At 39.8% G+C, this 14,285-nt stretch overlaps 1 protein-coding gene across 3 annotated transcripts in view; it reads left to right on the top strand.

The window, feature by feature from the left end:
* LOC100646265 (GTP-binding protein RAD) overlaps positions 1–14,278 on the top strand; it is an 80,451-nt gene extending 66,173 nt beyond the window's left edge. For all 3 annotated transcript variants that reach the window (XM_048409793.1, XM_020864925.2, XM_020864924.2), the window contains 4 exons: positions 4,400–4,563; positions 8,178–8,269; positions 9,927–10,119; positions 12,902–14,278. In XM_048409793.1, coding sequence (XP_048265750.1) covers positions 4,400–4,563; positions 8,178–8,269; positions 9,927–10,119; positions 12,902–13,137 — 685 coding nt within the window. In that variant the 3' untranslated portion in view covers positions 13,138–14,278. The remainder of the gene's footprint in view (positions 1–4,399; positions 4,564–8,177; positions 8,270–9,926; positions 10,120–12,901) is intronic.
* The last annotated feature ends 7 nt before the right edge of the window (positions 14,279–14,285 follow it).

Here is a 14,285-nt window from a genome sequence, read left to right as displayed (position 1 = left end):
TGAAAACCTGCTAATACGATAACATACATCACGTCCAAAATAGCATAATATCTTGGCCCTAATGTGCATACTATCTCAAGTTAAATGACACGCTATATCGTGTACTGCTTCCTCGGATTTATCTTTCCTCGAAGATGCCCTTGAAGAATAGCGCCAAGCGTAGGTAAAGGCATAAAAGACGCAATAAAAAATCAGGGCAGATTTTCTCCTACAAAACGTCCACGGAAATACTGTTCTCCGTATCGTACGCGGTTCTTTGTTCAAGAAAGCTAACTCATAAATTCCAAGTCCTTGTCCCCTCGTGCTATTACACACATATCGGGCTTACGATACGTCGATTGCCATTGGGGAACCATCGCTGTTGTAAAACTTTCGCAAGAAAGTCGATTGATAAGTCCTGGGCATGCGCCATTTCTTAAGAAAATACGTAATCCTTAAAGCGCAGCTGACTTCCCTCTCGCTTCGATATTTTCTCTCGACCGCACAATATTTTCGATAGTTGTACGGAATACAGTACGCCTGACCGATTTCAACCAGCTTCGAATATATCGCCTAGATCGATCTTCTGAACAAACATTTCCCTGTACGTGTGACCACCGCACAATCTTCGTTTCCTAGATATTCGCAAAAACCTTTAATTAAATTCAGTTTTCATTTACAATTCATTCTGACATACGCGCGAGTGACTGGATTTTTATTACCTGAATCCAATTAGCCAGAAACCGACTAAAGTCACCCAAAATTTAATCCGTTCGTGCTGACCATCTTCGACGCTAACGCGACCCAATTTTCATTCCACGCGATCCTTCAAGCGTATCGTAAATTCCATTAGTAGCAATTATCGTTATTTACAGATGTATCATCGTATATTGTCAAACGTGTTTCTATCTGTAACTGACAAAGTAAACCCGTGGGTGGTTATCGTTAGATTACGTGCGACGAACGTGTATACGTATCTGCTGACTCTAACTGTTAGTACACGCTACGTACGTGACGAACAGACAGATAAGACACGGCGCAAACATTTCGCACATCGGTAGATTCATTGAAAATTATTTCACGTTGCTACTCACTGCTCTAGCCCAACCCACGAACCGCTCATCCTCTTTCTTCTCCTTTTTTCTCTTCGTTCGAACAACGTTAAGAACGGCTATCTCTTTCATCGACAAGTTACACGTAGTTTGAGTTATATAAAAATACAAACATAAAATGTAACGTAAATTGTATCGCGTTTTTACGATTCGACAGCCAGCGAATACAAGTTGTTCGGAAGATAAACGTTAATAAGATATTTCAAGATCGTCGAAATGGGCACCACTTGCCAGTCTAATTACCACATTTTCTCCAAAACTTCGGTAATATCGTTACAAGCACCGAAGTAATTTCTCCTTTAATTCTACCATTTGCATACAATGACGGCAAATCGCTCGCGTTCGAAAGTGCTACGAACAGCTTTTCATTTCGCCAAGGTCGATTCCTAAGAATGGACTAACTGAACTTTCCAGCGCCAGCGTTGCAGTGGCGAGATATTTCGGCCTCGATCCTCGACGTCTGCCACTCGTCTTCCTCTCGTCGAGCAATTAACAACCGCGTAATTACCGTCGAGCAATTACAGCCGACGCGCGGTGTCGGTGGGACGAGCGGAGGCCGAAAGATTCTACGCGGTTACGGCTCTACTTAAACGAATTAAAGGCCCTTTCTCGCGCTCCTCTGACTTTCGCGCTCCTCTGTCTCTCGCGTTCGTCTCGCGTAATTCCGGCGCGGCGGTGTCTGCCTGTTCGTCGAGTCCCAAAAGGTTATCCCGCGCCGCGAGACGATCGCACGGCCGATGAAACAAGACGCAATCTCGGCAAGTGCTCTTCCGCGAGAAAAAATGCCGATAATTATGAGCAACGCCGGTCGACCACCGCTTGAACGCAGCGAGGCGTAAACGGGTGTACGCGTTGCTGATGGGACGGGATGCAACATGAGGCTATCCCTGATGAGAAAATAAGAATAAAGTACATGGAACAGAATATCTTGGTCCTCAGTTTTCGCGAAAATTGACTTTGGATAATTCGTTCGATATTAAGTGATCGTGGATTGTCATTAGGTGATATTGACAAAATCCGCAATCACTTAGTTGCCAACCCAATATTCGACGTAGCTGTATGTACGTGGATTGGATCGCAGCTACAGAGCAGGCGCGAGTAAACGATCAGAAGAAGGTTTGTGATACGCGCGAGAATAAGCGAGAAGCGTGGAATATGATTCTTTCGTTCAACGCTTGGTTTTCAAGACAACACGAGCACGCTAAATTTTCAAATTCGTTTCTTCTCAGAAACAGGGCGTCTTAGGGACAAATTTTATTTTCCACGCGTAGAACAATATACTAGCAATGTACCACTAACTTATTTTCGTCCATTTAGTCGGAAATTAGCGGCGTGCGAATACTTTTTCTCGAGAAAGTATGCCTCGGACGAAAAGAATTTTACTCTTACACGTTTTCTTCTTCTTTCTTCGCAAAGAATCAGCCCATAGCCGCGTGCACGTTGAACCGCGCCCTGTATATTTTCAGGCAGTTTCCAACTTTGATATTTCGCTGATACTTCAGAAACAAACAAGTTGTTAAAAGAAAAGTGCAAACAATTTTAGTTTCCCGTTTCCCTTCCCGTGCAACGTAGCCTGCAATTTCTCTGTGAAATATATTTTTCCTGCAACGTGATATTCCAAAAATTGTTCCAACCATTCGCGTTCCGCTTACGTACGCGACACGAGTAAACTGCTTCTAATACGATTAGAAGATAGCGAATCGGCAGAACAGTCGGAAATAGCGCCGCGGTTGCAGCGGGTATTAGCTTCTAAAAAGAAATAGAAGAATGACCAGGAAATGAGGATAGGAGAGGTATGGGGCGAGTGACAGAAAATCGAAGGAAGACACGCCGGGAATTGTGCAAGCTGACAGGAAAGCCTCGTATTTGTCAGAAATAGGGGTGGCTTTTTCCCTTTGCCGCGCAAGGCGCGCTTCCTGTTGCCAGTGCGTTCTCTCGAAACCGGAAAATTACGTTGAATCTGCCGCTGATGTTGGGCCGAATAAAAAAGAACCCAGACTCGTCCAAATTTCGACAAATTTCCATTCGAACGTAAATGTTTCGAACGTTTAAACGATTTTGCCTCCGAAACGCGTATCTCGTGCCTGTAAATATACGCTACGCCGCTTTAATTACTTCGAATCTCTTCGTTTTTCTGTTCTTCCGGCGTGTATCTCCGATTGGCAAATAATTATTTTCCGAATATTTACAAAAGCGTGTATGTAATATCGTTAATGGATTAAAAATGTTCTCAAGTTTTCAGAAATAACGAAAACCGATCAATTTACGGAATGTCGAAACCTTATCGAACGAAGATAACTCGTGAGACTGTTTCTTCGCCAGTTTCACAAAGACCCGAAGAAAAATATAATTTATAAGGTGCATATGAAAAATCAGGAGAGAAGAGAAGAAGTGCGATGCGTTGTTGGTGTATCGTGGAGACTTAAACTGACGTCATGTTATATTCACGAAGGTCGTTTCAGTTTCATAAAAATGAAAGATAAAACGGTAGAATGATAATACCTGCAGAAATAGAACAGACTGCGATAAAGCGACCTGGGGCTACTAGCTTTTGCTTTTATACCTCGTTACGACTGCACATGTGTACGTTTATATTCGTTTACTTATGTAATTAAGCGTTCTTCGGCGAGTTTCTTCTTTCCTTTAATAGCTTGGAAAATCTACTAAAATCGTCAGACACGTGATTCTTCGTAAGAGATCGTAGCGAGTGAAACGCGATTTGTTCCAAGCAGACCGTCTGATCAAGCGTATTCTCGTTCCACTGAATTCTTTGCTCGACCTTCCTTTTAAGAACCACGTGCATTGCGATAGAATTTACCGGTGAATTTATCAATGTAACGCAAGAAGATTACGTCGTCGACGTGAGCTGGCAACGCGTCGAATCTTCGGATTATTTTTCCGTAGAACACGAAGAACACCGTGTATCATATGCTCTGCGAATACTGAAAATTCTGAAAATTCGAAGATAGAACACAAGCTAAATCGATCGCGCGAAATTATCTGGACAGTGACAATGGAACACGCTACAGTCTCTGCTTGTTTCCAAAATTTATGCAACAAATCTTAAAATCCTTGAACACTCGCACCAAACAAATAATAATCTGCCAACGAAACTAAAATCCGTGTTCCCTGTTCCGTGAACTTCCTTCTATTCCCCGGACGAGAATGCAACGACGCTGAACGTAAAAAGACCGACGACGATGCAGACGAGTAAGACGATGAACTCTGTTTTTCCGATGTCGTCGATCGATACGAGTCTCAGAGTCAGCCGCATATTCACCGCGCGCTTTCTATCTATGATGTTTCAGCTCGGCGTCACAGCTTTCAGGCATGGAAGCAGAGGAAGACACGAGCAACGAACGAGTGGCCACTTACAAAGTCGGCATGTTGGGTGCATCCGGGGTTGGGAAAACCGCCCTCACCGCCCAGTTCACCACCAGCGACTATATTTGCGCCTATGACACTTCCCTGGGTGAGTGTACGTCGCGTTCCCTCGTTTTCCATAGTTGCAGAAATATCCACGTTTTTATTTGTAAGAGTAGACTGCGAACGTTCGTGCGGGAAACTTCATTTACGACAGAGGAGGGTGTCAGAAAATGGCCACTTTTTGCACGTCCACGGTGATGCGATGGGAAAGTTGAAACAGATGAGCGCGAAGATAAAAAAGAAATGGCAATGGTCAAACTTTATCTTCGTCTTCCGCAGGTACCGATCCATCTACGAAATGACTCTGGAAATTCAGCCGGAAAATCGGTGGAAGTTTAGCATCGAGGAAATCCGATAGGGACAGCGATCCAACCACAAGTTCGTCAACTTTCCACCGACTTTGGCTTCCAACGCGCGAACAAAATATTTTCAATTAACTACGGAGCCGCTGGAATGGAATTTTATTTCGATGAAACCCTTCGTTGATAGGTCGTTTCTCGATCCGATATTTTTCGTAGTCGATGAAATCGGACGCTGATACGATTTGCCATTCAAAGTGCTCGTTCCGAACGCGTCGAAGCTGTCGGTCGCAATGCAGCAAAGTCCTATTTATCTGTTTACGTGTTCCCAGCTAATAACATTTCTGGTTATTCCGATGTCTGTCGCGCTCCGTAGTTACTTCAAACGAAAGTGTTTTACGCTAATTCTATTTCTGAACCGAGTGCAATTCGTTCGTGACACTCGACGCATACGTATACGGATACGGGTTGAGCAAGCGTACCGTTGGCTATCGTTCTCGGACACCAGAAACCTGACGATACTTGGGATTTGCTCGATTTTAAACTCCGATTGATTTGTCAGAAGAAGCTGCCAAGGATTATTACGTCGATTCAGATGAATAATCATTTTGCGGCTGGCTGAGAATTTGAGAAAAATTAGGATTAAGTGCAAGGTATCTCTCGTTTCTCTTTTTCAAGTTTCCCATCGCATTTGGGGCAAATAGTAATGACGTTTTTTCCTCCTCTTCTTAAGTGGCCTGCAAGAACGTTCGCTAGCACATCCAGAAAATGACCATTTTGTGAACATCCTCTTTTGGAAGCGCAGAAATGCACGAGATGTATTTAACGTGTAAAAATATACAAAATATTATTTAAAGTATGTTGTTATAACATTTAATAAGTGAAACAAATTCCTACTTGGGTTTCATATATTTCTTTTTTCTTCTTTTTTTTTGGTCATTTAATTTTTAGTTTAGTTGATAGAAATATGAATTTAAATAAACATTCGCTGTCTATAGTGGGATTAATATTTATAAAAGGTGAAGATTATTTGAAAGTAATTACATCCTGGCTTCGTGTGAAATGAATCGAGTATTTTCCTTTGGATCGTGTCTCAAAAATTCTGATGACCCCTTTTTTTAGGACAACCAAATACCGGAAGATCGTATAGCGGATATATGCGAATAGCTGTTTCAGATGAAAATAAAAGGAACGTAAATAAAAACAGTTTCTAGTTTGACTGTGCTTTTCAATCGCAGAAAAACTTTGGCAAAAGTTTCGTGTAAATTAGACGCAGTTAGAAACGTTAGAAACTTTCACGTAAAACCTGAGTCGACATTTTCCAACGACGTGTATCGCTAAAAGTAAAATCACAAAATCGTAAGGAAAGGAAAGACGCGCGTCAAGGCAAAGGATTTGCGAACGAGCGTGACTCTGCGATACTTTGATTACAAAAATATTTGTGTTCCATTTAAAGCGATATCGAAATTGGAAACAAAGGAACGGAAAAGGAGAAAATATCGGAAAGACCCGGAATTTGCAAAATGTTTTGTACCCTTTGTCAACGGCGACCAAATCGCTTTGTTAGGTATAACCCACTTTTCATTGCGTCGCAGGATTTGCTGACCCGATTTGCAAAAACGCGAATGAATTCGTTATGAAACAGGAAACGCTACTTTCACGGTATAAACGCAAAAATACTGATAATAAACGAAAGAATAATTACGCGGCTATTTCTTCTTTAATGTCCGATATTTAGTATTCTATGTTTGTTTAATGGAAGATCGAACGGTAATTTAAAAAGAACGAATCGAGAAAGAAGATCAATAATTAACGTCCTATTCGTTCTATTAAAATGCAAATGTACAAGGTCTTGTAAATGGCAAGTTTCTTCTGTTTCAGCCTCTGCCTCCCCTATTTTCTTCTCTTTTCGCATACGTGTTCTTTACGTATTATCTGCTTCCTGTTTGTATCCTAATGGGAATTTCTTTCCCTCGCAACGAATAAATAAATAAATAAATAAACGTAATCTTAATGTGATATTTTAAGCTTATTATGATTTTATTTATGATGTTTAACGTGTAGACTTCTTGTTCGAAAATTTAAATTTCTAAACATTCTGGAATCAAATATCATTTAGATAATTGTACACTCTCTGTTGTCTACACCGTTTTTAGAATAAAAAAAATATTGCCGCGTTTTTCGCCGTAAAGCGAACCGTCTGATTAATTCCAAAATGAAAGAAGAAGAGGGAAGAAGGAGAAAGGTCATGATTTTCCGTGTATTTATTTTCGTTCTATGGAACAGGAAAAAATTAGATATTTGTTTTGAAACGACTTTTTTGAAATTACGTATTTGAAGCTATTTCGTCCGTTGCAAAAAGTACAGCCCTTTCCTTTTTTCTCTCTTTTCTGTGTTTACATCCAGTGAAACAAATATAGAAATATCGAATTAATCGGGTATCATGTTTTAATAAGGGATTTCGCTAAATTCGCGCTTTAAAGGTTCAAAGTGTCAAATGTTCCGCTTAATCGAGTTTCGCAGAAAAGAATCGCGCGAACAACTGCACAGTTTGTTACACGATTTTAATTAACTTGCAATCCGGAAGCGTTACTTTTGTAAACGCGTCGGCTGCCCTTGAACCGTTCACCTGTGCACGTAATTAACATGTTCAATACCGTGGAATATTTAGAGTCGCCGTTGAAAAAAATGAACGAACGGCTTGACAGAAATATTTTTAATTAAAGCCAGCCCGGGGTCTGGTTATTATCGAACAAAGCGATGCAAAACCTACGGACAAAGGAAATTTCAAAATTGCAGAATCAATAACTGTGCACGTGAAAACATTTTCTGTTTTCGGCCCTTTCTCCCCGTTGTTTTTCTGTTTTCTTTTACCCCTCGACGAGCAACGAGCAGCCGTCAAATTAGAAAATTATTTTATTTCCGTAAAAATTATATTCGAAGCTGAAGAAATCGAAAAATCCCGAAATCGAGGACACTTCGTTTTCATTGATTTAATCGGTTAGCTGTTTTTGACGAGTATACTCGTCGCGAAGAGACAACGATACTTTGTCTTATGCCAAGCCATAATAAAATATCGAAACGATCATTTCGTTACAACTTGATTCTATGTTATAACAGCCACGCGTACTCTGTGCTCGACGAGTATACTCGTCGTCGCTTACAATGTTTCGATTCAATGCTTTCAAACAGGTCGCAACTAGTTAACGTATTACACGTATTTTAATATTTCCAGATACGTTTCTACGTTGATATATTTAACCAAATACAATAGCAAAAATATTATGCAAATTATGTAATACGCGTAGGTGAAACGGTATCGCAATGAGTAATTTTCAACTGTCGGTTTGATTTGTTTCAGACGAGGAATACGGACAGAAAAGTGTTTCCGTGATGCTCAATGGCCAAGAAACAGAATTAGAAATCATAGATCACCCCACGGCGGAGATGTCGGTAAGCTTAATTACGTAATTACGATGAAACCCCCTTTATCCAACACGGTCCACTAATTCTACCCATTTCTTCGTTGTTTATTCATTCGTGTAATCGGAATTAATTTTCATATAACATTCCAGGAAGTGAACGCCAAGTGGGCGCCTTCCCTCGTAAGGCAAAAACATTTGTTCGTGCAAGCGTGTAAGGCACCTGAACTCGGATAACAGAAATTAACGCTAGAACTACCGGTGGTTAACACGAAGCTGCTTGTACCAAAACCAGTGAAAATGACTGATCTTTAAAAAATACCTAATAATAGAATATTTGTATATTTATCGATTCGTTACTTTCTTACTGAAGGAATTCCATGTCATGTAGCACATTTTTTGGTGTTATTAATTCATCTGGGACCATGGTCGACCTAAAGGAGGGTTGACACATTTATAAGATCGTAGAACCAGTCATTTTGAGCGCTGTGGCATTTCTAGCGTTAGCATTTAGCGTTCTAGCGATCGCTAAAAGTTTGAAAAACCTGTGGGAGGTTGTACAAAACGAGGAAACTGGTTAATTGGGCTTCGATAAACAGATTGCAGGACCCTTTTACACTTTGACAAGTACCATTCATTTTGACTGGTATTGGTATAAATAGCCTTGATACAAAATTATCTTCAGTTTGAATACATAAAAAAGAAAATAAAATTCATTATATTATTCTTTCAATTATCGTTGCGAAAGTGATCACATCATTGCGGAGAAAAGATATAACATGAAGTAGGAATTGTAAGATAAAATTGTAAAACCAGTCAATTTGACTGGTGTGCTAGTTCTGGTGTTAAGAAAAAACATGTTCGATAAATCCGACGATTCACTAACGTCAGGCACTCTGCTAAATCTGATAATGTCCTCGCTTCAACATACGTACATTTATATAACTTCTACCCATCTTTATTTATTTAATTATACATATACAAATACTCTGCGCATTCCTTTCTCGCTGCGTCTCTATTCTCTTCCATTTCTTCTTGTTTTTATCTTCTTCGGCCGCATTCATCGCGCAGCGTCCCTACGCTCGAACTTCTGCGGTTAGAGGTTTAGCTTGCTTATTAAAATTGGCGGACTTATTTCTACTTGACATCGTATTACCTTTATCTCGATGGAAACACGCGGAATTATATTGTACATCTAATTTGCTACGAGTTGTAAAAGAAAAAAGAAAAGAAACACGAGGTGAAGGGTGTAGTAGAATCTTGATAAAATTGAACTTTCTTCTCTCTTGAAAGAAAATTTCGTTTAATCTTTTATACGTCCCTGGATTTCTCTTTTAACCCGCTGCTGCCGACTATGCACGCGTTTCGCATGAAACGGGACTTAATTTTATAAATACTTCGGCATTATTTATGCTTGTATCTTTCTATATCGCGGTACGTGTCGTCTATTTACGTCGTCACGTATCTTTAGATATGCTTTAGATATGGTCGACTCTTCGTAATTTTAAATATACACAAAGGAAAAATACGAAAGTGTAAAGTTACCATCTCTTTCTCACTCGAAAAACATCTGATATTTATCCATTTGCAAGTAATAATCCGCTTGTCTGTTCTTATGGGAGTAGCAACCAGTAAAACACAAGAACATCCTAACGACTAACGAAACTTCCCTCTTTTATTTGTTCCAGGTGGAGACGTTCTGCTCGACGTACAATCCGGACGTTTACGTGGTGGTTTACTCCGTGGTGGACAGGCGTAGCTTGAAAATGGCCGAAGATACGTTGATGTATCTATGGAAGAGCGATTATATGGCTAGTCGTGGCGTGATTCTCGTCGGCAACAAAGTCGATCTCGAGAGGAAACGGGAGGTTCCATCCGTTGGTGCGTACGAGCAATAAGAAACGAACTTTGTAACCAACTATGGGGGTGGACTCGGTTATTTACTCGTTGGACGTGCGATACTGGCTTACACCGTCTCTTTGACTTTCTTTGCCACTCTCCAAGCTTTCCTTGGCGTTTATTCGCCATATTTTTGCGCGATCATACTTACACAAAATTTGCAACTTCCTCTTTTTCTTTATTTGGGTTATCTGCCTTTAGAATGTGCCCTGCTTGCGAGTTCGGTAAATTCTGCTGGATATAAATTATCACGTCGGTAACTTCCCCCAGGTTGTCGTCTTACAGCATCTCGCGAGATTCCTACGGCAGCATGTTCCTCCTTCGGAGGAGGATGTCCCTCGTTTAATCCGCCCTTTGTACGTCCACGGGGTTGGTTTCTCAGGACATTGCGCAATTCTTTTCTTATGTCTCGTTGCGTCTCTTAATTTTCTCTTGGACAGTTGGTATTTCTACATCTTTCCGTTCGATCTTCGTCCCTGATGTCAGCACGAGCCATTGACAACTCTTGCTCCGAGTGCCGTTTATTGCGGTGATTCGAATCTAACGACGTGGTGCTGATTCTTTGCCTCTGTTTCCCCATACAACTATTCCATAAGTCCATATGAGTTTGATCGTTGTCTTGTACATTGCCAATTTATCTTCTATGTCTTCCATGTCTGTCTCTTTTTTCATCTTCGTGTCTTCAATTATCTTTTACACCTGGTCTGTCCACGTGAGTTTCGAGACCAGGTGCAGTACTAGGTAATTAACTTTGGTTTAGTGGACGATCGTGTGATTTTGCTGGATATTCGATTGGCAATTTGGAGCTCGATTAAACGCGTGTAACATTATAGTTGGATTATAGTTGGCCACGTGAGTTTCGATTAGATCTCTTGCTTCGTTTGATTATTTATAATAAGAATATAAATAACCAAACTGTTCGGTCCAAAGTTTCCAAAAGTTTCTTTCGTTTCATAAGGAAATAATATTTATCATTTTATGGAATTATGTACGATCCATTTTCTTCCGAAAGAAACTTTCCAGACAACTTGATATATTCTAAATTCTACGCTCTACATGCCTAGGTTACGGTGAACGCAAAATAAAACCGCGTTTTCCATCTTAATTAACAATCGCCACGCGTAACTGCAATGAGTTACGTATTTCGGGATTTCTTGTTTCGAGTTTGAGTATCAAAATGTTCCGCGAACCATTGCAACGAGTTCCCTCGGACCACTAAAACGTTTTACACATTTGTTGAAACGAAAGCGCAATCGGGACGTAAAGATACGAAGATCGTAGGAAAGTTAAGTACTACATAAAAGAAGAAGTAACTTTTCTCTCGGTACAAAGATATAGCCCGGTGCAATCGCTAGAATTGCTCTCCGGGACCAGTTCACTGAATTTCCTTCTAACGTAAGAGCTTCTGAAACTAGGGAAGGTCAACGATAAATAAACTTGTTACTCGCGTTGATTAACATCAATTTTTATATTAATGAAAGCTGCTGCCGTGCTTATCGGTTTCCCGCTAACTGCACGGCCGTTCTGACGAAAGCTGATAGTTGCCACTTGGCGTGATCGTAATCGCTAGTCGCTTAATTACGCTTTCGTGCTCGTACGTATTAGACGAGATTCAGCGAAACCTAAATACCGCTAATTTGAATCAAGATTAGGCTTTCTTTCTCGTGCGTTAAGTATTATTAAGCAAAATTGATCATGCTAACAGCTACGTAACGTAATAATTAATTCTTTTCTTCGTTCTTTCATTTTGCATGTATTTATAGTACTTGAAGTAAACAAGCAATTTTCAATGACACGATCGTGAAGCTACACGTGAAGTGGCAGACACACGACGTGATCTATATTTATAATATTAAGGTATAAAGTATGAAGTATCAGCGGATAAATAGATCGTTGTACGAACTATGCTAGCTTTTGTTCTTCCGTCTTATTCTTTCTTTTGTAATCCCAGTGTTTTAGCTTTATTCGTTATTTGCCGTTGCCTTCTTTCAGTGTATTTTCCAGATTGTTGTTTCAGAAATTGGATGGAACAGGAAAATATAACAAAATGAAACGGATTTTTCTATGGCAGATTTTCTATGGACACGTAGATTAATACTTTACCGACTGATAACCGATTAATCGGGTTTCTGTCGCCGACGCTTACCGATCGATAGCCGATTAATCAGCTTTTTGCGATCAGTTACGTTGCTTTGCAAGCTGCCACAGCTTTATACCAATTTGAGAAACTTACCGTTCGCGATGAACGAAAAAAATGGTATTTGGAGAGTCTAAACCGAAACAGTGGCGGCGCCAGGGAGGATCTGCGGCCGAGCTACCGGTCGGACGTGCGTATGTCGTTGAACCGCTAGGGGTCAGTAAAGTGCTAACAGCTTCGAAATGTTTAATCGTTTTGATACATCTGTGCACATCGTATACTTAAGGATTGATTCTGTTGTAACAGAAAATCAGGAAATCCGAGAACGAATTTATCGTTCGTTGTTTAAACAGCGATCATTTTCGATCGGTAGAATTACGCGACGCAAAAATTGATCCGCCGTTTCTTCCTTCAACTGTCGGATCAATCTCGATAATTACGACTATTCGACGCAATAACTGGTGCGCTGTTTGTCATCTAAATAACGATAAATAAAATTCCATTGCAACGATTCCGATGCAACGTGAATAGTTGGCTCGAGGAAGATGTTGAGATAATATATAAAAATAAGAAAAATATCCTCTGTAATCAAACTGTTATCTCACTTGGTAATCTCTGTGTCAACAGTTGGCCGACGTTTGGCGAACAACTGCGGCTGCAAGTTCATCGAAACCTCGTCAGGACTTGCCCATCACGTGGACGAGCTGCTGGTCGGCATTCTAGCGCAGATTAAGCTGAATCCACAACGGGACCGCGACCAGGCAACCAGACGAAGAAGAAGCAAGCATCGTAGAAGGATCTTGAAACACCTGTTGGGCTTCAAAAGGAAAACGAAAAGCTGCGAGGATCTGTTCGTCCTCTAACGTTTGCCCGGCTCGAAGTAACGATTAAGAATACGTGAAAATTAGGTTTGTCGATCGTCCGATTCTTCTTTTCTGTGTACGTGAGAATCGATATATAGGATGTATAAAAAATGCTGAGATTAGACCTAAGGAACATGTAGTAGTCGTTAAAATAAAGAATAAGAAAAGCATCTTATAAATAGGGCGCGGATATTTATGCGAGCATATTTTTATGAATATAATAAGATAAAAGTGTTATCTAGATAGACAGTTAATTTTATTTACTAAAAACTACCATGTATTTAATTATGCGTTTTTGCTTATTACGTGGAACTTGGCGTATTTTGCCGCTAGCTTTCGAGATATTTTCAATTCCACGTAAACGCATAAAAATCCGCAACGTACTTGTAAATATTGGTACGAAAATCATTATTTTTCGAGATACGACACCAACTTTCTCAACTGCAAATTATCCTTATTAATTTATATGCGTTTTTTTTTCGTATATTATTTCATCGCGCTTTTGTATATTATCAATTCAATTATTATTCGATACTCGAATAACAACGAGAGGAAATCTAATTAAGTTTTTGAGTAACGTCAAGGGAATGAAAATACGTAAAAATATGGCGATCAATTTCTGGCCCCTTAACAGAAGCTTCTCGCACGCCTCTGAAGAAATGAAACTCGAGGATAGAATCCCTCGCAAGTCTCGATATTTTATTTATCTTTGCATACCAAATGTATTCTGTGCATTTTCACCTTCTTCAATTTTCCATGAATACTACATAAACCTACCATCTACAATAATAATAATTTTCGTACCAATATTTCTTAATACCTTCTTTCTTACTGTAACAACAATAACAACAATAATAATAATAATAACGATAACAATATTAATCGCCTATAGCGACTTTATCTCAGTATTTTCTAATATTCTAATTGTTCTTAATTTTATGCGTCGAAGCAGAAGGCTCTTGCTTCTGACATTGCTTATGCGAAATATTCTAAGTTGATTTTTGTCTAATTTCTTGTATATTAATTTCACTTGCTCTTTCTCGGTTATTAACAATACTTCAGGATGATATTCCGTTTGTAACATGCAATCTACACGCTGAATGCTGTGCACATTTGTACAATATATGCTCTTTGGTTTCTAGTTTGTA

The sequence above is a fragment of the Bombus terrestris genome, chromosome 10 (genome assembly GCF_910591885.1).
Source record: "Bombus terrestris chromosome 10, iyBomTerr1.2, whole genome shotgun sequence".
Classification (NCBI taxonomy): domain Eukaryota; kingdom Metazoa; phylum Arthropoda; class Insecta; order Hymenoptera; family Apidae; genus Bombus; species Bombus terrestris.
This window is presented reverse-complemented; position numbering and strand designations above follow the sequence as displayed.